This window comes from Vanellus vanellus (genome assembly GCF_965231255.1).
Source record: "Vanellus vanellus genome assembly, chromosome: 17".
Taxonomy (NCBI): Eukaryota; Metazoa; Chordata; class Aves; order Charadriiformes; family Charadriidae; genus Vanellus; species Vanellus vanellus.
The window spans coordinates 3,307,727-3,332,123 of NC_138922.1; the positions used below are offsets into that span (position 1 = coordinate 3,307,727).

Below are 24,397 nucleotides of genomic sequence, written 5' to 3' on the forward strand. Positions count from 1 at the left end.
CCAGGAGAGCTGGGGAGGGACTTTTTACAAGGACATGGAGTGATAGGATGAGGAGGAATGGTTTCAAACTGGAAGAGGGGAGATTGAGGTTGAATATTAGGAAGAAATTTTTCACTTTAATGGTGGTGAGGCACATGCCTAGGTTGCCCAGAGAAGTTGTTGAGGCTCTATCCCTGGAGGTGTTCAAGGCCAGGTTGGACAGGGCTTGGAGCAACCTGGTCTAGTGGGAAGTGTCCCTGCCCAGAGCAGGGGGGTTGGAACTCCATGATCTTTAAGGTCCCTTCCAACCTAAACCATTTTATGATATGAGTCTATGATACGCTGCTGTCCGGAGACCTGGGCAGGAGGCACAGAAACAGCGCGGGAGCCCAGCAGCGTCTCCTGGGATGCAGCAGGCAGTGGGATGCAGGACTGAACTCAACATCATCCAGGGAACGGGCAGGAAGAGGGAGCAAACCAGGCTGGCTATAGGCTGTCCTCTCAGCCAGAGAGGTGCTGGGGTGTCCTTGCTGGTCTCAGACCAAGCCACGCGCTGGAAATAGAATAATTCAGCTCCCCAAAAATGCCATAAACCCACCATCTCCAGGCATGGGCCAACAGCTGCCGACCGCAGCCATCGCATTCCCCCAAGGATGCTTCCACTGCTCTCCAGGCTGTGGGTTTCCCCGGGATTTGGGATGGCTAAGTCTGCCTTTACACAGACACCGAGGCCGTCGCCACACTCAGCTGCCGCGGCTCTAGGTGTGCTCGTTACTTCCTTCTCCCCGTGTTCACGTAATGACGGAGCTTCACAGCCCCGGCGGAGCGGCTCCGCGGCCTCTGCCCGCTGCCTGCACTGCTTCAGAAGGAAGGGGAAGCAGGATCCACCGCAAAGGGAACCTGCTTTTTCTCACTGGTTCCCCCCACGACTTGTGTTTTTCATTTCTCTGGTGCAGCTCAAAGGATACTGAAAGATTGTTCAACACCACCTGAGTCTGACCCTTGAGAAACGAAAATGGGCCATAGACTTCAGCGGTGGCAGATCTGCCCCCAGATGTTCCCCTTCCGCCTCCCGTGCAGGAGGTGAAAATATAACCTTAACTGACCCGACCTGGTGAAGTGCTGAAAGTTTCCTGGCCGGCTCTGGGGTGGAAGGGCTCCGGCGCTGTCACACTTTCGGCAGGCGAACGCTTGTCTGATCGGGGCTTTTCTGTTCTCCTGCCCCGTGCCAGGGCTTGGGGTGGCTGGAGCAAACCCACGCTGACTCCTGGCTCTCTTCCACCTCCTTTCTCAGGTGCCTTCTTCCACAAAGAAAGTCTCATCCTGGTCTTGGGACATCATGGCTCAGCTCCCCGCACTGCCACCGATGCCCCGAGGGACACGAGCAGGTCGCTCAGCCCTCCGTGCCTCAGTTTCCCATCTGGGAGAGGACGATGCGGCAGGTCTCGCTCTGGCTGATTCATCCCACAGCCCTTGAGACCATTTCTACTTTAATCTCTGACTTTTGCAAGCTTGAAGCCACGTGGATGCTCGCTGGAAGCCATCCACGCTTGTCACAGGGAGAAGCAAGACGAGTAAAAGTCTGGGTAAAGCTTTGATGCAGTAAATCCAGATATTTTCCCCACTGTAATATTAACAATTATACTGGTAATTGTGAGAGAAGCAGCCCCACACCTCTCCTGCCCCCATGGCCAGCTCACGCTGTGGTCTGGGTTTCCAAGTGAGATGTGTATGGCTATGAAAAGGGCCAGTGCTCTTCCCAGGACCCAGTTTGGAGCTGGTAGTGGTGAGGCAGAGCTGTGGAAGAGGGCAGAATGCTCTTTTCCTACAGGAGAAATGGGGAACGACAAGAAAGTGGTGAAGAAATCAGGGCTGGGGTGGAAACTGTGAGGACAGCGGGACCACAAAGGCCCATTCCCAGCACCAAGGCAGCACTGCTTGGTAGCCATCCCTGACAGACGTTTGCCTGCCCTGTTCTGGAGCCCGCTGAGGACATGGCATCCGCAGCATCCCTGGCAAGGCCAGCACAGCTCTGTCCTTACTGCCAGAACACCGTTCGCGGTGACAGTCCTGACCGCCCAGATGCTAATAAGTCCCATGACTTCTCTTATCACCGGTGGCTTACGGAGGAGACGGCTACATCACGCTCCATGATGACCTTTTCTTTGTGTCAAAACATCTGCCTGGGCTCGGTCCTCCCGGGGCTGCCACGTTTCCCAGCCCTGTGCTCACCTCCCTTAGCCCGAGGGCCACAGCCCCCGGAGGGGACACAGCACCACGGGGATGGTTCCCCGGCAGGGACCTGAGCAGAGGGTTGGTTTGCACGGTCCCGTGCCTCTCCTTTCCGCTTGGCGGGCATTTGCCCTCTTGCACAAGAGGCCACTTGAGCAGGCAAAGATGCTCCGCTGCTCCAACATCTGGCTGGGCCTGCCCAGCTGCTGCCGCCCTACTGCCGGAGCCGCATCCCGGCTTTACTCAATGCCTCCTCGCCGTAGGATGCTGCCGCAAAAAGTCCCATTATACGCAAAGAGCCTTGCCTGAACAAAAACCTCTCTCCCGAAACCGGAATCCCCTCTTCCTCACATTTCACATCTTCCCCTCCTGCCTCAGTTTCCCCCAGGGCTTTGCAGCAGGGTGATTCGCCGTCTGGATGGCCATGAGGAGCCCAGACGAGGTGGCCCCGGGCAGGAGCAGAGCGCCGGGAAGGAGCAGGGGATTGAAGCGGGTTTCGCATGGGCTGAGGTTTCCACCCTGTGTCCTGCCGGAGAACTGCAGCGATGGACGGGGGCTGAGCACCGCTGCTCGGTGGGTGCAGCACCCAGCAGGGACGTGCACCACTGGAAAACACCTCCCCAGGGAGGGCTTCTGGCTCTGGAAGCCTTCCTGGGGTCAGCCTGGAGGAGAGACGATGGGAAAGGCGGTGAGAGCCGGTGAGTACCGGGATAGATGTGACCATGATGATCCTCAGCCCAGCACCCTCTGTCCCAGCCACCTCTGAGCCTCCAGAGTCACCACCACCTTCCACATACCACCTTCCACATGCCAGAGCATCACAGCTTCTGGTGACACCCTCCCCCCACCCTCCCAGCAATCAATGCCTTCAGGTGCCAAAGCCTGGATTTGGAAGCTTGTTCTGGGCTCTGCAAGTTGAAAATACGGCCATAACCAGTTGGCTTCGCTCCATGTCATGATGGGGCTTAATAAACCTTCTAGGAAACCACCAGAGATGATTGTACATCAGCAATGTGCTGCGCTACCCCCAAGCCTGGGGGGAGCCAGCCACCCACCTGGGCAGCCCATGCATCCAGATGTGGAGGTGGCAGCATTCTAAGGATGCTGCGAGCCCGGAGCATCTGCAGTCTTGGCTTCTTCCCCAGGTCACAGCCCTGCCACCCGGGAAAGCCACGAAATCCTCCAGGCAGTGTCCACCCAGCCATGCCCACGGCCCTCTTACCCCTATTGCCCAAAGGGAGAGGCACATTTTGGATGCACGTTTTACGCTGGACAACCAAAGCCTCAGGTGTAAATCTGAAAATCAGAGCAGCGAGTAGAAAACATGGGTGCCTGCATCCCTCGGGAGGGACCAAATATAGGTGCCAAAAATCCTTCTGCAAGTCCCAACCCGGAGGAGCAGGGGACAGCCAAGCTCCTCAGCTGGGGCTGTTGGGGGTCTCCAGGGGTTTTGCTCCCAAATGAACCTGCAGCAGGAGAGGACAGGATCCGGGACAGCAAGGACGGGATCTTCCCCCCCTTCCCAGCGCCCTGGAGGGTCCCCTCCGCCCCGGGCAGAACCTATTCCCACCCCGGGGCTGGCGCAGGGGGCTCGGTGCTCGGACCCCGGCAGATGGCAGCAGGGCCTCAGGGTGAGTGTCAACAGAGCTTTTTTTTTCGTGATTTTTTTTTTCTGTTTTGTTGTTGTTGTTGTTGTTTTTTTTAAAAAGAAAAGAAAAGAAAAGAAAAGAAAAGAAAAGAAAAGAAAAGAAAAGAAAAGAAAAGAAAAGAAAAGAAAAGAAAAGAAAAGAAAAGAAAAGAAAAGAAAAGAAAAGAAAAGAAAAGAAAAGAAAAGAAAAGAAAAGAAAAGAAAAGAAAAGAAAAGAAAAGAAAAGAAAAGAAAAGAAAAGAAAAGAAAAGAAAAGAAAAGAAAAAAAGAAAAGAAAAGAAAAGAAAAAAAAGAGCCACCCTGTGCAAATCCACTGCAGATGCATCTTGGGATAAGCTGAACAGGGAGAGGGACGTTAGTCCTGGTCAGCTGTGTCAGAGTCACCTATCCAAGTGACGAACTCGATGTCCTCTGATGGCATCTGAATTATGTGCCCAGGTGAGGAGAAAATGGTGTTTGTAAGGAGGGTTTATCTCACCCTGGGGTAGATGGCAAAAATGGGACAGAGACATCACCGTCTGGACACACAGTCCTATCTGACCCAACCAAAAGATGCCCAAAGTGGGGTAGAGCTGGCCTGTGCCAACTGGGGGATGGTCCTGCTGTGCAGGGATGGCTCTGCCTGCTCACAGGAGGGACCTGGCCGCCACAGATCCAGGTATCAGAGATAAATTGAGCCAGCAATGTGCCCCTGTGGCCAAGAAGGCCAATGGCATCCTGGGGGGCAACAAGCAGAGTGTGGCCATCAGGTGGAGGGAGGTCATCCCCCCCCTCTGCTCTGCCCTGGGGAGGCCGGTTCCAGAAGGACATGGAACTGCTGGAGAGGGTCCAGCAAAGGGCTACAAAGATGATGAGGGGACTGGAGCATCTCTTTTATGAGGAAAGGCTGAGGGAATTGGGGCTTTTCAGTTTGGACAAGAGAAGAACGAGGGGGGATCTTATCAATGCATATAAATACCCAAAGGGAGGGTGCCGGGGGGATGGGAACAGGCTTTGTTCAGTGGTGCCCAGTGACAGGACAAGAGGGAACGGGCACAAACATGACCATAGGAAGTTCCATCTCAACCTGAGGAGGGACTTCTCTCCTGTGCGGGCGGCAGAGCACTGCACAGCTGCCCAGAGAGGGGGGGAGTCTCCCCCTCTGGAGCCATTCCAAACCCGCCTGGAGGTGTCCTGTGCCACTGCTGGAGGTGCCCCTGCTCTGGCGGGGGGTGGGACTGGGGGAGCTCCAGAGGGCCCTTCCAACCCTCACCAGTCTGGGAGTCTGTGAAAAGGAGACACCAAGGGAGCAGTGATGCCATTTGAGGTCACTGCTGTCTTCCATGGGAAACATTTGGGGCCATCCCCGTTTCATCCAGAAGGACAAAATCCTAATGCCAGCATCAGCCAGAGGTGCTTTCAGCAAAGGTCTGGGGAGGACCTGACCTGACCTCACCTGACAGCAGCTGGGAATATGCGGGGGTTGCAGGAGGCAGGGAAATGCCAGTGCCCCTCTCCTGTGCAGCCCCCAGCACGTGCCCTCAGCATGGAAAATCCCCAGGGGAAACCTCCCACGAGCAGTGAGCCCTTCCCGTGTTGGGAATTCAGCTCCACTCCGGCAAATGAGCCGCTGCTGAAATCTCACGGACTTCAACGTGCCTTCAACCGTGTATTTAATGTTAAGAACGTGCTTTAAGGGCTTTTCTACAGGGGTGCAGGTGAAAGGACGCTGGGAGCTTTGGGGAAAGCACACTGTGACAGTAACAGCACCTCACAAACTTTTTGGCGATCCCCACCAGCCTGCTTACCTTCAGAGCCCAGGCTGGAATAATTCCCGGGGGAGGGAAGCAGGGAAAGGCAGAGGAAGGGGATGGGGCAGGCAGCGCATCCCCTGTGGATGGGGATTTGCAGGTCCCGGGGTGGGAAAAGGTGGATGTGCTGACTGGGAAGCTGGCAGCGTAGGATGCCTGAGAGTTGCCACGACCGGTCCAGGTTCAGCAAACCAGTCACCAAAATGGGGAGCTGCCTGCAAGCTGGTGGTGACCACAGCAACGCTTTCCCGGGGAGACCTCACTGCCCGGAGCGAGCAGCCGTAACCCTGGTGTTTTCCCAAGTCCTGGTGGAAACATCATTTAACCTTTCTCCTGGGCTGCCAAACTGCATCCCGTACACCAAGGGAACACACAGCTTTTGGGAGGTTTTTATGAAGATACCCGAAAGTCAGCTCTGGCAGATGACCCAGCAAACCCCTGGAGCGGCCCCTCGGCAATCCTCCTTTGGGGGCAACAGGGCAGGAGGGTCGGAGCGGGCAGGGTGAGGGGACATCCACGGGTGGGCAGCAGGTAGCCCTGAGCGAGGGCCACAGCAAGTACAGGACCTCTCTGGGCAGGAGACCTCCACGGACACTCTACTGTTCTTAAATCCTTAGAATTCAATCAACTTTGCATCCCTCCCGGTGGCCGGTTTCATTCTGATACTCTAATTTGCATTTATAGTAAAGCCACTCCATGCTCGGAAAATCCTCCGGAGGTCCCATTGGTGTTTCTAAGCTCAGATTTGCAGACTCATGTGTTCAAACGAGATGATTATAAACCAAAACCCACCGGTCTCTCGGCAGCCGGCGAGGGTGGATGCACGGTCTCAGGCAGTGCAGGGTTGTGTACATTCGTCTGTGCGTTTTTTGGATGGCACAGGAACTGCTTACACCATATATTAACCCTCACAGCGGTAATATTTTATTGCCTCTGTCACCTCATACCTGTTGATGCCACCGAGTGACCAGGACACCTGTGTCAGGGACAGAAGGAGGGAGCAGTGACAGAGGCAGCGAGGTCCTGCTGCGGCATTTGATGGATGTGAGCTGGTCACAGCTGGAACCCATCCTCCGTTGGGCAGCGTCTCTGCGCATCCATCGGGGGGACGGGGACAGGCAGGACTCTGGAGATAAGGCTGTTTTCCAGCAGAATCAAAACCAGGCGGTGTGCTGGGAGAATGGGTTTGCTTTTCTCTAGCGCGTGGTGAACACTGCGAAACAATAGGGGATTATTGAAGCCATAGAGGGTTGGGATGGGGCATTGGCACGCCAGGACAGAAAAAGAAGCTTTTACCTCCTCCTCCCCTTTGTTACTAAGGCATCTGGAAGGAGGGATGAGAACTGCAACCACCACCTGGCATAAGTTTATAGCAGCTCTTTCTGCCCCGGACAGCAAAGAGCTTTATAAAGGGTGCGAGCATCTTTCCCCTGCCGAATATCTGGGGAAACTGAGGCCGATCCCGAGTGGCCCACTTGCCTTCTCTCACCATAGCCTCAATCCCCCTCCTTCACGCTTCTCAGCCCCTCTCCCCGCCGGCAGTCCCGACGCTCGGGGGATGGGTTTGCAGGCAGGCGACGGTGGCGCTGAGCAGCAGTCGACAGCGAGGAATTCAGTTCGGCAAACGAGCGCTCCCCAGCTGCTTCGCCCTTGCGAGGGAGCAGGATGAGACAGGGCGGTACCCGCCGCCGGGCACTGGCACCCACCGCGTCTGGGCAAGGGGTCTCCCGGATGGGCTTGGGATGGCGCGCATCACCCCCCCCACCCCCCCCCCCAAAGCGCAGGGACGACATGAATGGCAGACGCGGTGTTTGTTGGCTGCGCCGGCTCAGATGCACCCGTCCCCCATTGCCGACCCTCGCCTGGGCGCTGCACTAATTAATGACAACGATAATGGCTGGAAATGTGGAGACAGCCCCTAGACGAGGCTCTGGAGCTCTGCCCCGGTGCCAGAGTGGGCAGCCCTGCGTAGCCAGGGTCTCTGAGTAGCCCAGCCCTGGGATGGAGCAGGGCCAGGGCTCTGTGTCCTCGGGAGGGAGACACAGGCAGGTTCCAACGATGGAGCTGTTGGCCCCATCCCCGCCGCGCCGCGTCCCGGGCTCGTGCGACGCCTCGCCGCCCGGCCTGAGCCGCGCTCCCGCCGCCTACCCGCTAGTTCGCCTATTAAAAAGTTATAGCCACTCGAAGGCCACTTCATCCCAGCTTAATACATACTTAATTATAATTAGGTTAGGACAGCTGCCAAGAAGAGACCGAATGCTGCGAAGCGCTCTGGGTAAGGCTCCTGAAAAACCTGTTTCCCGCGGTCCTGCCCGGGTGACATGCCTTCGCACGGGGCCCGGCACGGTCTGGGCAGTCTCTCTTTGCAAAGGCGGGTTGAGGGGGTGCCAGGAACCCCCCCAGCACTCGCCATGCTCCGTCTCATGTTGAGAGGATACTCTGCTCGAGGAAGGTATAAACCCAAAACCGGGATGGCCGTTTGCATGATCCTCTTTGCCCAGACCCATGGATAAACCCAGCCTTGCTGGCCCAGTCCCTACAGATCTCCCACTTCTTCCCTAAGGGAACAGGATGATTTCTGGAATGTTTTGGCTTTTGGTTTGGTTTTTTTGTTTGTTTTGTTGTTTTTTTTTTTTAATTTTTAAACAAAGAAAGCAAACACCCACTTTGTCTACAATGCTGAAATAGAGCCTGGCCCAGGACTGCCCCAGTTGCAAACGGAGCCGAGCCCCGTAAGCCCACTCACCGCCGCGAAGCAAATGCTGGAGAAGAGTCAATTATTTGGTGAAGGCAGTTATTAGGCGGTGGGAATTCAGAACCTCTGGGGACCCACATGTCAATAATCCCGCTCCTTAGGTAGCTGAAATATGCCCGGTCCTGTCTGCCCTGGCCCCAGCCTCAGCCACGCGCCCTCCCTCTCCCCCTGAAGCTCTGCCCAGGTTCGATCTCTACCTTAACACCGGCTTAAAAAGATCAAATTCCTTTTCACGGCTCTATTCTGAATCAGCGGGGAGGAAAATTCCCAGCAAAGATGATCGGCGTTTCAGCTCCCCGGCCTTTCACAGGTCCCTTCTAAAATTATGATCTCGGGTTCTCTGAAATGGTAGAAAGTCTCTACACGGGGCGTTTTCTTATGCCAAAAAAGCTCCCACACTGGGTTGATGTCAAGAGCCTTCATGGTGCCCGGCAGACGTTTCTGTAAGGTAGGTGAGGAGCTGTCTCTGCTCCGGTTAGTTATTTTAAAGAAGTGCTAATTATTTTAAAGGACCGCTAATTATTTTAAAGGAGCATTGGTTATTTTAAAGGGACATTGCTCCCTGCACCGTCCCTGCCCCCAGCAAGGCTGTGGTTTCGCTGTCCCGGCTGCCTTCTCTTTGCTCTGGGCAATGTTTAACCACTGCCACAACACGGACCGGTTTACCCTCTGCATCTGGGTTCCCTGGACACCAGAACGCTTGTGTTGGAGTTGCTGCTCAGATTTCGCTAAAGTTAGTCAAAGCGAGGAGCGAAAGGACCCGTTTTCTTTGAGTGATACTGGTCTAAACTCAAGAGGAGGGGACTTTGCTGTTCACCCCCTGCCCGCCCATGGCAGGGGGTTGGAACTTAGATGATCTTGAAGGTCCCTCCCAAACTCTAGCCATTCCCTGATTCTGTGACTCCATGCTTCTGACTCAATGCTGTTTTCCTCCCGAAAGAGCAGCAGGCAGCTCAGGGCGCCCGGAACTCCTTCGAGCTGCTGCCTCAGGCAGGGAAGCCCCGCTCAGCCCTCGGCTCTCGGCTTTGCTCCTTCTCTACAGGAAGCAAAGAAACTTTTCTTTGCTCCCTACAGAGCCACAGCACTCGCAAGAAAAAGTAGAAACAATAAAAAAAAAAAAAAAAAAGGAAGAGAGACATCGAGGATGATTGATGGCTGCGGAGGTCAGATTGCACCCAAGGAGCCCACCCCGAGTGGCTTCCCGTCTGCTCTGTTTACTGCCAATTACCGGTAGACGGGAATGGGAATGGGCAGGAGCGGGATCCCTGCCAGGCGCTTCCTCAGCGCAGGAAAGCAGCGGTCACCATGGGGCAGCTCATGCCGGGGCGGTGACATCCTCTGCCCGAGGGACAGTCAGGGTCGGCAGCTGCTGCGAAAGCCATTGAGTCCCCCAAGCCTGGGTTGTCTCCGAACGGCACGGATGGGAAAGTCAGCAAACCCCAAAGCCGCCTTCCATGAGGAGCTGGAGTGGAGACACCAAACCGCTGTGCAAAAAGCCGTGTGCAGAGATGGTTACTTTGGGACAAAGATGCTTACCCTGGCCAGTGGGGATTTGGGAATTGCTCTGACATCCCTCTGTAAGTCAGGCCCACAAAGACCTGATATAAAAAGAATAACCCTAAAACCAGTAGGAAGTTCTTTGCACAGGGTGGACTTGCTCCCAGGTCCCCTGAGATCCAGAGAGATGCTGTCATCATCTAAAAGAAGATCTGCAGGTGGCTTCTGCTGCGCCGCTGAAGATGTGCAGGACAAACGCTGCTCATTTTTGTCCTACAGCTTACTGCACCGTGCCTCCCCAGAGCCCCCTAAACTTGGCAGAAATCTCTCTGGACAAAACATTTTACTGACTAAATCGGATGTCCCCATCCCCTCCTCCCCCCACAACTCCCCAGCAAAGTTTGTACAAGAATCTGCCTCCCCCGAACCAAAACCTGTTTTCTTCAGCCCACATCCCCCCGTATCTCAGCCTGGCAGCAGAGTCCTCCAGATCCATAAAATCAGGGTTACACCATCGGTGCCCAGAAACACACAGGGTTTATTCCGCTCCATGGGGGCAAGTGATCGCCCCAAGCCTCCACCAGCTGGTCGCAACGCGGTTTCTTCAGCTCTGCCAGGGCATTCCCAGTGGACTCAGCTGCCAATTCACTTCTGATATTTTTTTCCCATTTAGCTCAGAACATTGCTGTAAGGTCACTGTGCTCCTCTGTAATATATTGCTCAGGAAAGTATTTTTACCTTAGAAATCGCTAGAAAATGTAGGGTAGCCTTCTTTGGGACGCACGAGCAGCTGAAGCCTGGGGGGTCTGTGCATGTTTCTGGGCTATGCCATGTAACATCCACTCTTTCACCCTGACGATACCTCGGCGGTACGTCCACTGTACGGAATATGGCAGCATTTTCCGGGCTAAGCTGCATCATTTTTTGTTCTGCTACATCTGCACCCATCCAAATTAAACCATTGTTTCTGCAGAGGACCCCACAAGTAAATTACAGGCTTTAACAATTTTAACGTCGAGGAGTGCCTCTGTTTTCTCGGTTATATTTGGTACCCGCGCTGCTGTAGCTCCCTGCAGTGGCTGAATCCACCTGCACATCCCCAGGAGAGCGTGAGCCGTTCGGGTACCCATTTGGTATGGGCGGGAGTGCTCCGGGCGTCAAGCTGGGCTGCTGAAAATAAATCAAATATTACACACAGAGCTTTCTAGTCTGCCTGCCCTAAAGAAAACATTTTGCAAGAGAAAATATAGTATTCCAGAGGCTTATCTCACTTGGTGGCAATTCTGGGTGTATAATTGAAAACCGAGTTGATCATTAGAGGTTCACAGAGATGCTGAATAGCCCAGTGTTCAGTGGTCTCTGCCAGGCACGGCCAATTTACATTAAAGGCTTGATTCCTTCTACAGACCACTTCTCAGCCCCTGGGAAATCTCCTCGTTTCATTCCTCGTTTGCAAGGACTGTCTAGTGTAAGGAAAAGTCTTGCCTAGCTCTGCCTCTCACTGCTGCCAGCAGTTCTGCCTGCGGTTTCGGCAGGCTGAACCAGGATCCCACTGGCCATATGCATTTGCTGCAGAAGATTGAGCATCGGCCACATGTCCACCTCTCCCCCCACCAAAAATTGATAGTCAGGCTTTGCCCACCATTCCCTAAACATTTTTTTTTTTTTGCATAAAATTTGTGCATTTTCTTGCATAAATGAGAGGAGCCAGAGGTGTGCCTTCCCGGGAACGGAAGAGAAAACTGGATTACGGGCCAGGGATCGACAAAGTGATCAGGGGGTTATGTGCAAATTACACTTGCGTGAGAGCCAAGCATAAATATTAGAGCAACAGTAATAACAATAACTGCCCGCCGAAAGCCAAAGAGCTTTAGGGTGGGGAATTAAATGTCATGTGCAAAAGTTGTGATCTGTGCTGGCAGAGAGACATCGGTCCGGGAAGAGCCAGCGGTGCCTTCTTGCCTAATTCCCTTGGGACATCCTGGGGGACCGGCCAGCCTTTCTCCCCGTTCTCCTCGGTTGGTTTTGTTTTTTTTTTAACCCCCCAAGCGAACCATGCCAGGTATGCCATGCCACAGGTCTGCGACAGCATCCCTGTGCCCCCACGCTCCCTCTCCCCCCTCCTTCCCCTTCTCATCGCAAACACCACCGACCTGCAAGAAGCGACTGGTTCATGGCTTTTTGCACCCCCCCGAGCCGGCTTTTTGCAGCTCAGGGAATCGTGACACCCCTCACCCCACCCCCCCTCCCGGGGTCCCTCCACGGTGGCCCAGCGGATGGCAAAGCCCCACACCAGGCGGGGGGGGTGGGGGGAGACTGTGGCCGGGGGGGGGGGGGGGGGGAGGGAGCCGGGCTGCTTCCTCCTGCGCCCCGAGGACCGGCGGGCAAGTAGAGGCGACCCCCGCCGGGAGAGCCCGGAGGGGTCCGGCCAAGCCCGTGAGCATCCGAGCGAGTACCGGAGGCTCCGGCTCAGCGCATCCCGGAGCTCCGCGGTGCCCGGTGGCCCCGGCGCTCCTCGCCCCGCCGGAGGCAGGAGATGCTGCAGCCGGAGGGACCATGCCGGGACCGGGAGGAGGGAGCCGGAGCGGGACCCCACGTAGTCTCCTCGCCCGCTCAGCCCACCCGGGCCCGCTCCGCTGCCCCCCGCACCTGCGGAATGAGGCGGCGGGGGTGGGGGTGGGCACCCCGGGCCGCCCCCGGTGCCCGGGTTTAAAAGATCGCGGAGATATTTTCACACCTCAAGCCGCCGCCCCCCCACTCCCCCCCCCGCCCCCCCTCCCTCCAGCCCCCATCGCCTTGATTTAGCCCTTGGTAATTAATTTGGCATTTCAGAATAGCTACTGGGCTGGATAATGGCCTCATTCATCTCCCCAGCCTAATCTGAACAGAATCTGGAAGAAAAGCTTTCAGAAAGACAGAAACTGCCATTCGGCAACTGCTCAAAAGAACTGTCACTCCAGGGGAATAAATCGCTCCTGATTATTTCAACCCGGGTCTTCTCTGCTTTTCCAGCCGCTCCCGGTCCCCGCCGGGGGGACGGCCCCCAGATATTTGCGGAGGGGAAGATCTGGTTGGGTTTTCCCCCCCTCCTTTTTCCAAACCCCAAGGAGGGCGATGGCAGGGGGAGGTGGACCCGGGGCACTTCATTGTTCCCGGGGCTGTGGACGAGCTCCGGTACCCGAAACGATTTGACTTTTAAAACAGGCTCCGAGCGCCGGGGCCGCCTTTCGCCGCTGCCCCCGGTGGGGCTGAAATAAAGCCCTTTTCCTCTCTCCTTCATTGGGGTTTCTCCCGGGCCAGACTCGGGGCGGGGGGGGAAGTGGGGGAGAAGGGCCGCTCCACTTTGCCCTGGACCGGTCCGGCCGTGCCCCGCGGCCGCTCAGCCCCTCTGCCCGCACGTCGGCCGGTCCCGGTCCGGTGCAGGCACCGGACATGCTCCGGTCTCGGTGTAGATAACGGAGATGCTCAAGTCTCGGTGTAGGTACCAGAGACGCTCCGCTCCCGGTGTAGGTATCAGAGACGCTCCGGCCCCGATGCAGATACCGGAGATCCTCTGCTCCCAGTGCAGGTACCGGAGATGCTCCGGTCTCGGTGGGAGCGAGAGCGCAGCGGGGTCGCACCGAGGCTGGAGCCGGCAAGGATCCGTGTGTGTGTCCCCGAACCAGGGCAGCGCTTGGGCTACCCTGGTGCTAAATGATAGCAAAAGCAAATCCGAAGTGGGGGGCGAGCCGGCGTGGGGGGGCACGGCCTGGTCCCCCGAGCATCCCCCCCTTCTCCACCCTCCCGGGACCGCCCCGGGCCCCCTCTGCCCCGGAGGGGGCGGACAGAGTCGGGACCGGGCCTCGGGGAGCTGCTCCTCTGTCCCCGCGGAGCTGCTTACATGCATTTAATAGCTCGAGGGCGAGGTAATTAGAGGAAAGCCTCAGTAAATCACGTTAATGACCGCAAGAGCCATTACAAACCCCGGGGGTTGTGAAACACCGAATAAACCCGGCGAGAAGGGCAGGAGGGAGGCGAGAGCCGCAGCCCCGGCCGCCGGGCAGCGCGGTCCCCCCGCGCTCGGCAGCGCCGGACGGTTGTTAAATTAACACCCTGCTAATGAGATTAAGCAGCACCTCGGGTTTGCGGGGGAGTTTAGCGTAGTTCAGGTTTTCTCAGAGCCCCTTCCCCCAATTTTTTGCTATCAGACGGTAAACCCGGTGTGGGCTGGAGGGGTCGGGGGGAGGGGGGGGGGCTTTAAAAACCTTCACGGATTTTAAAGAAACGCCGAGATTTCAGCCCTGCACGGGGTCAGCCAGAGGGTCCCTGAGGGTCGGGGGCAGCCGGAGCCAAACCCGTGTCTTCTCCCGGGGGAAACGCTGGTCCTGCTTGGCACCGAGCGTGTCGTGTCGTGTCGTGTCGTCCCCCCCCCGGGCACAAGGAGCCCAGTACACGGTGGCACTGGACGCCCCCGCACGGCCCGGACACGGGCGGACGGAACCCCCCCGCTGGCCAGAGGAGAAGCACCCGGGTGGGCAGAGTGGGGGCTGAGACACGACGAGCGGGGATGGTCATAGCAGGCACCGGAGGGGGGGTGGGGGGGTGGGTGGCGTCACGGATACGGATTTGGGGCGCATCGTTGGGCTAAGCCGACCTCGGGGTACCTCCGGCGGGTGTCACCTGGGCCGGCTCGGGGAACTCGGGGCAGTTTGGTCTGAATTCCCCCCCTCCCTCTTTAGAGCTCCTCCAAAGCTGGATGGTATCACCGGGACCACCTACCCACCCCCCCTCCTGAAAATCGGGCTGCAATTTAAGAGAGGGGAGAAAAATCTCGCCAGGACTGGGGTACAGCGGGACGGTGCGCCGTGTGTGACCCGACTGTGTGGCTCGGGTGGGACCAGCAGGACTGGGATCCCCCCTCCGAGTCCCGGGCCGACCGCATCCCTATGGATCACAACCCCACCCCCTCTTCCTCTGGCGAAGGCGCAGCAAGGGCGGGAGGGGAACGGAGATGCTGTTTCCCGGGGAAGAGTTAACAAATCCCGGCAGCGGCGGGGCTGGGGACGGGGGGGACGACGACGACACGACAACGCGGGGGGGGGGGGGGGGGGGATCCGGGGGGAGCGATGGGGGCAGGGAGGCTGCGGAGCCCCGCTGCCCTGCAGGGAAGGCGGTTGCATTGCCAAAGACGCCCCGCTGGGCTAGCAGGCCCGGGAGCAGATTAATCAGGCACTAATTCAATTTACAACAACCACTTTTATTCAGCTCGGTGGCAAAGAATTCAAAGCGGGGAGAGGGGCGGGCGGAGGGGAGGGGGCGGAGGCCGGCCTGGGGCTCGCCGCTGCCCGGGCAGCCCCCGTCCCCCCTCGGGCCGCCCCGTCGGGGCTCGCCGGGGAGGGAACCGCGACATCGTGCCAGGGCCCGACCGCTTGAGTGACACGGCGTGGGCAGCGCTCCGGGAGAGGGCACCTCCGTTGGAAAAATAAAAGTGCCCTTTTAATCAAGGAAGGAGGGAAGGGGGGCGAGAAGGGCGGCCGGGAGCCGCGGGAGGGAAACCCTTCTGCTCCTCCTCTTCGGGATCTCTGTACTCTCCCTCGTGGCCGCCACGTCGGGGTACCCCCGACCGGGATCACCGGGGGAAGAGCCGAACCGGAGCGGATCCCGAAGGAGGCAGCCGTCGGGGGTCGGCCCGCTCGGCACCGGGCGGAGGTGGTTGGGGCGGGCGGGAAGGGGAGCCCGGGGCTGGGGCACCGCCCGGTGGGGGGACAAGTGCCACCCTTTATAACCCCTTTTTCACTTTAAGGGGAGCGCCGACAGACTGCAAAGTGACAAGCTACAAACCGCAGCCCCTGTGCCCGGGCTGTCCCCGGGGCTGTGCCGGAGAAACCGTCCCTCTGCAGAGATCAGCCCCCTAAAATAACCTGCCGGGGGTCGCCAGGCCCCTGAGTTCCCATGTTGTGCCCATGGACTCGAGATTCCCTTCCCCCTCCCCTCCCCAGTTAAACTTCCCCGGCATTGGGGTTTTCTTTTCCAGGGGTGAACCCTCCGGGCCGAGACCCACCGGGAGCCCCCTCGGGCCGGGCCGGTGCCCAGGCGGCCTCCGGACTCCTGCACTGGACTGTGACTTTGCCCCGGACCCCTCCTCTCAATCCATCTTGGGGGGTCAGGTCCGATCTGGCCTTGTTAGAGAAGGGGAGCCCAGGAGCTGGGAGAGGGCCCGATCCTGTCCCTCTCGGCGTCCCCACAGGTAAGTGGGAGGGGTGGGGGGGGTCCTCCCGGATGCTCCCCCTCTCTCCCCGCCCCATGCCCACGGAGCATCCCCAGCTGTTGGGGACAGCCCTGTCCTCCTCCCCCACCCCCGTCGGGGCTGCAGCGGGGCGGGTGTGGGAGGGAGATGGAGGGCCCTTCCCCAGCTCCTGGGGGCGGCTGGGGAGCCCCGCGGCGGCGCTGGCGCCCATCGCCGCGGTGTCGGGGCGGGCTCCGTCCCTCTCCCATCCCCCCCCCCCCCGCCCTCCCCGAGGTCTGTGCGTGTCTCTGGCTGAGCCGCCAGTGGATGTCGTTGTTCTGTTCCTTGAGCGCGATGTCACTCCTTTAGCATGACCTCAAACGCGGCGGGGGCTGGGACCGCCAGTCATTCTCCGTGCGAGAGCCGGGGCGGGAGGCAGGCGGGACCCAGCCCCGCCGCCAGCCCCACTTTTTGTGGTGCCGCCGCCGCCGCCGTCTCCCCTTTCTCCGCGGGGCTGGCCGCGGGGCGGGCGATGCTCCGGGCTCCCTGAGTGGCCGCCACCGCCTCCGTCGGCCAAGTCGCCCCGCGGGAGCCGGGCGTTAGAGCGGCGGCTCCCCCTTCCCTCCCGCTCCCCACGCCCGCGCCGAGGTTGCGCAGGATGCCGCGGAGGGGCGCGGAGGCGCCGCTGGCCCTGCTGCTGGCGGCGGCGTGGCTGGCGCAACCCCTGCGCGGTGGCTACCACGGCGTGAGCATGTTCGCCGTGCAGACGGCTCAGCCCGACCCCTGCTACGACGAGCACGGGCTGCCCCGCCGCTGCATCCCCGACTTCGTCAACTCGGCCTTCGGGAAGGAGGTGAAGGTGTCGAGCACCTGCGGGAAGCCGCCGTCGAGGTACTGCGTGGTGACGGAGAAGGGCGAGGAGCAGATCCGCTCCTGCCACCTCTGCAACGCCTCCGACCCCAAGCGCGCCCACCCGCCCTCCTTCCTCACCGACCTCAACAACCCGCACAACCTGACCTGCTGGCAGTCCGACAGCTACGTCCAGTACCCCCACAACGTCACCCTCACCCTCTCCCTGGGCAAGAAGTTCGAGGTGACCTACGTCAGCCTGCAGTTCTGCTCGCCTCGCCCGGAATCCATGGCCATCCACAAATCCATGGACTACGGCAAGACCTGGGTGCCCTTCCAGTTCTACTCCACGCAGTGCCGCAAGATGTACAACAAGCCCAGCCGCGCCGCCATCACCAAGCAGAACGAGCAGGAGGCGGTGTGCACCGACTCGCACACCGACGTGCGGCCCCTCTCCGGCGGCCTCATCGCCTTCAGCACCCTGGACGGCCGCCCCACCGCCCACGACTTCGACAACTCGCCCGTGCTGCAGGACTGGGTGACGGCCACCGACATCAGGGTGACCTTCAGCCGCCTCCACACCTTCGGCGACGAGAGCGAGGATGACTCCGAGCTGGCCCGCGATTCCTACTTCTACGCCGTCTCCGATTTGCAGGTCGGCGGGAGGTGCAAGTGTAACGGCCACGCGTCGCGCTGCGTGCGGGATCGCGACGACAGCTTGGTGTGCGACTGCAAGCACAACACGGCCGGCCCCGAGTGCGACCGCTGCAAACCCTTCCACTACGACCGGCCCTGGCAGAGAGCGACGGCCCGGGAGGCCAACGAGTGCGTGGGTGAGTCCCACACCGCGGAGCACAGCCACGCCGGCAAAGGCGGGGGGAAGGACGGGGAGAGGGCGCTGAGGTCCCCGGAACGGCGGGGGGAAGGAGGGCAATGCGAAGGACCCGGCGGGGGACGGGGAAAGAAAGGCAGGGGGGCATCAAGGACCCGGCGAGGGACCTTCAGGGACGAGGAGAGAAAGGCGGGGGGACATGCAGGACCCGGCAGGGGACGGGGAAAGAAAGGCAGGGGGACACCCAGGACCCGGCAAGGGACCATCAGGGACGGGGAACGAATGGCATGGGGACATCCAGGACCCGGCGAGGGACCTTCAGGGGCGGGGAGAGAAAGGCAGGGGGACATGCAGGACCCGGCAGGGGACGGGGAGAGAAAGGCAGGGGGACACCCAGGACCCGGCAAGGGACCTTCAGGGACGGGGAACGAAAGTCACCGGGACATCCAGGACCCGGCAGAGGATGGGGAGAGAAAGGCACAGGGACGTCAAGGACTCGGCAAGGGACCTTCAAGGACAGGGAGAGAAAGGCAAGGGGACATCCAGGACCAGGCAGGGGTCAAGGAGAGAAAGGCAGGGGGACGTCAAGGACCCGGCAAGACGCCTTCAGGGACAGGGAAAGAAAGGCAGGGGGACATTCAGGGACACGGCGAGCAGCGCGGGGACATCCAGGGACACGGGGAGCAGGACAAGCACACGCAGGGAGATGAAGAGCAGGACAGAGCGGGGACACTGAGGTACCCGGGAGCGAAGGGCAAAGGAGGGGACACCGAGGGACCTAAAAGCGCGGAGCAGGGGATGTGAAGGCACTTGGAAGCGCAGGGGATGGGGACACCGAAGCGCCCGGCAGCACAAGGCAGGGGACACTGAGGCATCCGGGAGCGCGCTGGTGACAACACCGAGGGACCCCGAAGTGCAGAGCAGGGGACACAGGGAGCTGGGGACCACCGGGCAGGCTACAGCGAGGCACAGGAATTTGGGGCAGGGGATACCGGGAACCCCGGAGGAGTGGGGCGGGGGACACGGGAGGCACCGGGGAGAGCAAGACAGGGGACACGGAGGGACAAGGACGGGGCGCACCGGGGGACTCTGGAGCGCAGAGCAGGGCACAGCGGGACAACTCGGAACCGCGGGGCAGGGGACACCATGGAGCTCAGGAGAGGGGAGAAGGGACACTCAGGAGACCGAGAAAACACCGTTGGTGCCCGGAGAAGCGAGGAGGAGCCCCGGCTGGCTTGGGAAGGGTTTCCCGGGCCGGGCAGCTCCGGGCCGGGGGTCCTGCAGCGCACGGAACGGGGTCCGGTCCGGGGATGCCGGAGCTCGCCGGCAGCCCTGCTCCCTTCCGCGGGGCACTGGCTCAGAGCCCCACCGCAAAGCCTCCAGCTCGCCCGAGAGGCTCCGTGCCCGGACGGGACGGGGATGGGCGCCGGTCCCCCGCGGAGGGAGAAGGCGACCGGGCGCTGGGGAGGGCAGCTCGGCATAGCCTGCGGCTCCCGTCGCTGCATCCTCAGGGGGTGCGGGCGGCTCCGGGGTGGGGGGCGGCGAGGACTTGAGCGAGCCCCAAAGCCAAATGAGAACCGGGGAGCAGCCGGTTCGCTTCTCCTCGGGCGAGAAACCCGCGCTGTAAGCGAGCCCCAGCCTCCGGGCTGTCCCCGAGGGGAGACGGGGCGTCCCTCGCCTCTGCCTGGGGTGGCCGAGGGTGAAGGGTTTGGGGTGTTCTTGAGTCCCCGCACATCCCGGCGACGGGTCCCCCCGACCTCTCACCCCCTGCTCCCCACCGTGCGCCGCCGGTCCCCTCCTCGCCGCGCTTTAGGGACCCGGTGCCAGCCCCTGGGATGAGCCGGGTGCCGGTGGCAGGGGGTGACTCAGCCCCGGGGACCGGGATGCGCCCCGGGGTGGGCTCGTCTTTCCGCGCCGGGACCCCCCCCCGGCCCCGCGGAGCGCATCCCCGCCGCTGCCTTGTTTACCCGGAAAACACGGCCCCGTCTTCTAAAATATTTGCAGCTCCGACGATAGGAAAAATAAATAAAAAAAAAAAAAACACGAAAAACCAAACCAACCTCGCCGAGCGGCCGGGGAGGGGTTATTTTTATTTTTTTTTTTTCGTTGTTCCTTCCCCCCCCCCCCCTCAAATCACAATCAGATGTGTCCTTTGCAGACAGCGCGATTTCTTCGCCGGCGCCTTCACCCCACCGAGGTCCGGCCAAGCCTGGGCTATCTGGAGGGGGGGGGGGGGAGGGGAAGGGGGGTCCTGCAGCCCGGTTGCACCGCGGCACAGGGAATGATGGCGCCGGGGAAGGTACGGGGGTCCCGGCAGCGGGCGATACTCTGCCCCGCGCCCGGAGCCTCCGCTCCCCGCCGGGCTGCGGCTCACGTCGGGGCGGAGCGGGCGCTGCCCCCGGGGGAAAAGGCGGGGGGTGGTTGGAAGGAAGCGGCGGGGAAATGTCGGTTCCCGGAGGGAAAGGTGGTGGGTGCCGCTCGGATGTGCCAACAGCGCCGAGACGGGGTTTATCTCTTTTTTTTTTTTTTTAATCTGCTTTTCATCTGTCCCGGTGGGGCCCTTCCGCTCGGCAGCGCTCGGGGATGGGGCTCCACGTCTTTGATTGTGTTCGCCTCCTCTTCAGCAGTAGGTCCAGGGGAGCAGGAGGAGCTCAGCTCCCCCCAGGCCTCAGTCCCGTCTCACGGGAGTTCCCTGCGTGCAATAAGAGAATTACCGCTATCGGCGATGCTGTAAAATTTGGTGCGATCTCGGGGTGCTGTTGGACCCTTGGTCTATTCTGCAGGGTCCTGAAGTGCTCCTGAAAATGCTTCTGTTCAGTTATTATGCTGGCCCCGTGCACTTACCATCCTTCTCCCTTCCAATTTACCTCCAATAAAAAGGAAACAAGTTCCCAGTTTCCAGTAAAATGTGTGACTTTAGTGCCAGGCTTTGCCTTTCAGCCCTAGCCGCGTCAGACTTCTGCAAACGAAAATCACACATTTTTTTCCTTTTCCGCCGACTTTGCTGGGAAGTGAATGTTTTGCAAGGATGAAGCTACCCTAAAATAATTTTCCTGATCCCGTTTCTGCTCCACGTTCCCTGGGGCCGTACCTATCAGTCTGCAAAACCAACCACGGCCAAACAACTGCCTTGCCCTGCCAAGCCCACACTGCCTGGAATAATCCCCCTAGATAAAGATCACAATAACCCTATTCAGCTCCCACCCACTTGCTCATGACCATCCGCCCACCCTGGTTTCTCTCCTAAATCCAGAGAGAAAGTCAGGGTTGGCGGTGACCCGAGGGTTCCGGACGCAGCCTCGGCCAGGCAGAGGCAGGGGACGAGCGGTGAGTTGGTGGCGATGTTGCCGGCTCCGCACTGGAGGGATCTTCAACCGCTTGAGAGGGAAACCAGACCCTCCTGAGCAGCAGTGGTGAGGGCATATGTGAATTAGCCCAATTAGCTGAATTTGCCCCAGGCAGTGGTGTGAGAACGGATTACAATTTTTTTCACCGAATCTGCTTTTTTTTTTTTTTCTGGAAAATGTTTGGTTTTTTTTTTTTTTTTTTTTTCAGCCAGGGAGAAAAATTATAGAATGTGTCTGCTTTGCTTAAAAATTTTGGTGTTTGCTTTGGTAAGCCCATTCCCCCTGCCAAAACCGAACCTTTGTTCCCATTCATGCTTATTTGGGGCTGAGAAAGAAACACGCTGGAGTTTCTGACAAAAAGTCAAAATTTCCCACGGGAACGTTTTTCACCAGCCAGATCTAATTTTTCTTTATCACTCCTTGCTGCCTGCAAGAACCTGGGCACCGCACATGGAGAGGACAGGGCCTGGCCCAAGGAGATGTTCTCCATGGACCTGCTCCTGCTGAAGGAAGCCGGCCAGCAGAGCTTTTCCTAGATCCAGGTTCCCATCAACTTTACCTGGCAAATAACTCATCCATGTAGAGCTTGGCCTTACAGTCCAGTTTTGGCCAGGCGCCTGGCAGCTAACGTGCTCCAGGGAGGACACAGCTTGGAGACAAGCTTGGAGGTCTGTTCTCCATCCTCCCTCTCTCCAGCACCGTCAGGCTGGCTCCATTTGCTCAGCGTTGGTCCAGCCCAAGCTCTGTGTCTCCAAACCAGTTTGTCCTGATGACGCTTCCAGCTCTCCCGCCAGAGGAGATTGCAGCTGGGAAAGGCCTGAAGTAAAATGTTGTCAGAGCTCAACTGCTGGTGAGCTTCTGTGGATGCATGAAAATGCAGGCAGGGGCTTTGACCGGATTTAGCGACATCAGTAAAGCGCGATCGACACCATTCCACAATTTCTTATGAACGGCGGCGTTACTTTGAGTGCTGGAAATGACCACGGACAAGCACTGCTTTTGAATATTCCCTTCAGTTTGCATAAAATACTTTTGCATTCTCCTTGGCCGGGGAAAGCGCTGTTAGACAAACCCAGGCTGCAGCCCGCGGACAGGCGCTTTGAGAACGACCTCCAGGCTCGGTTCCCAGTGCCGTCTCTGGGGCTGCGCAACCCCTTTTCCCCCGCGGAGCCGGGAGATGCACCCGGCACCTGCACGTGTGTCTGACGTCAGCGGTGTCTGCAGGTGCTGTGCGCCTCTCGGATTTTGGCCCTATGCGATGCCGAGAGAGAGTGTTTAACAATAACAAGTGCGATTGCAGCAAGAGAAAGGAAACATCTTGTGTTTTCAGATACGGGATTTGGCACAAGCCGCGCGCGGAGCCCGGTGTTAGACAGGCTCTGCTCTGCGGCGTGCGCTGCCGTAGGGTTCCCAGGCTGGGATGTGTCTCATGTCAGAGCAATTTGCGAGCGAATCTCTCCTCCGGCTAAAAGGAAACTTCATTTCAGACACAGACGGGACCGGGAACTGCTGGAGAACAACAGCCTGCCAAACATTCCCGATGAAAAACTTCCTTCCAGACAAACCTGGGGCTTTATCATCTCAGCGGTGGTCCGGGGAGGTATTTGCAGGGCAGAGCTTACTAAAAGTGCCGGTGCACTCTCCTCCATCTTCATCACCACCGGGGAGCTCAAACCTTTCCGCAGCAGCGAGTTCTTCTCGCTCTGGTCCTGCAGAGGGATGTGAGGACTGTAGGATTTCCTCTCAGGGAGTTCCTCGTGTCCCTTATTGAATTTAGGTGATGCCTTTTCTTTAGCCTGCATTTATCGCCTCCACTTGAAAAAAAAACAAACAACCCTCCACGGTTCTCATCCCGTCTGTAACTGTTTGCCGCAGGGCTGGCACAGCGGGGGGTTGGGTGGCCCTATGAGATGGTTCCTTCCCCATTCCCCTTGGCCTCCCAATGGGACAAGGAGTCAAGCTGGTGGTGACTGGTGGCTTCGGGTCCACAGGAGCGTGCCCGCAGCCGTTGCTCGGCTGGGCGAGCAGCCCCTCGTGCCTGTCTGCGGGCTCGAGGCATGCCGGGAGCACGCAGCAGAGCGGGGAGTCGGGGCAAGTCCTGGGGCCACCGATGGGTGACGATGGTTCATGGTGGCTGAGGTCCATCGGACCAGGAAGGCCTGGAATGCTGGGAGATGTCCTTTCTGTTGTCTTCTCCTCTTCTGTGGTGATCCAGGGCTTTGCAAATGGTCTGTCTCAGAAACAGAGGAAGAGAGGGCTCTGTCGGCAGCAGAGTGGGAAGCGGAGTGAGGGGTAGGACCAGAAGAGCCGGCAGAGACCTGGTCGGGCAGGGGCACGTCCGTTGCACCCTCTTCCCCTTCGGTTCCCGGCACCACGGTGGGATGGGAGTCAGCCAGAAGACTTCAGTCTCTTTGTAAATCCCTCTGTGAGGAGAAGGGGGGTCTGAGTGTCCCTGATGTTTACCTTGCTTATCCCTTCCAGAGGGATGGGGAAGGTTGCAAGCATCCTTTCTCACCTTGTAAAGCAGCGACATTTCTTATCCGACCAAAGAGGATCTGCGCGGGATATCCAAGGTGCCCATGTGGGATCCCCAAGGTGCCCATGTGGGATCCCCAGGGTGCCCATACGGCATCCCCAGGGTGCCCACGCGGGATCCCCAGGGTGTAACACCCTCCGCCCGCCTGAGATGGATGCTGTTGCCTGGGGCTGGGCAGCACAGCACAACTATGTCCCTCGGTTGAGCCAGCCAGGAAAGACCGACGGGAGGGTTTCGGAGCTGCTGCATGCTGATACTGCGCATGGCCTTCTGAGGAGATTAGGAATAATCATCATTTCTGAGATCCAGACTTGTCTTGTCCCCCCGTGCCTCAGTTTCCCCATTTATAGAGAGTAAATGGGGGCTGTGCAAAATGCTTTGGACTCGGGGTGAGAAAGGTGTGAAGCAGTATCGTAGCATCCTCGCATCTCAGGAAACACCGCAACTGGGGCAGCTTCACCAGCGACGTGGCACCAGCCAGCAACGGGAACAGACCCCGTGTGGGCTGGACCTCTCGTGGCACCGTGTGATGCCCACGGAACTGCGGGTCCTTTGCACCCCAGCCCCGGTTCAGCTCCCGGCGGGTTGTTCAGCATGGGGAATCGCACGAGCTGTGGGTAACGCTGTATTGTTGAGCAGATGGGTGCTGTAGCCATAGAAATATGGGCCCGTAAGCGGCTGAGACTCCCATTGTAGCCTCCCAAGTGGGCCTTGCATGGGCAGAGCT

General features: G+C 59.1%; 1 protein-coding gene across 1 annotated transcript in view; it reads left to right on the top strand.

Moving 5' to 3' along the window:
* Positions 1–16,764: 16,764 nt before the first annotated feature.
* The window catches only part of NTN1 (netrin 1), a gene marked incomplete at its 5' end in the record, with an annotated part of 107,297 nt that continues 99,664 nt past the window's right edge, over positions 16,765–24,397 (top strand). The window contains one exon of the mRNA XM_082492396.1: positions 16,765–17,788. Coding sequence (XP_082348522.1) covers positions 16,765–17,788 — 1,024 coding nt within the window. The remainder of the gene's footprint in view (positions 17,789–24,397) is intronic.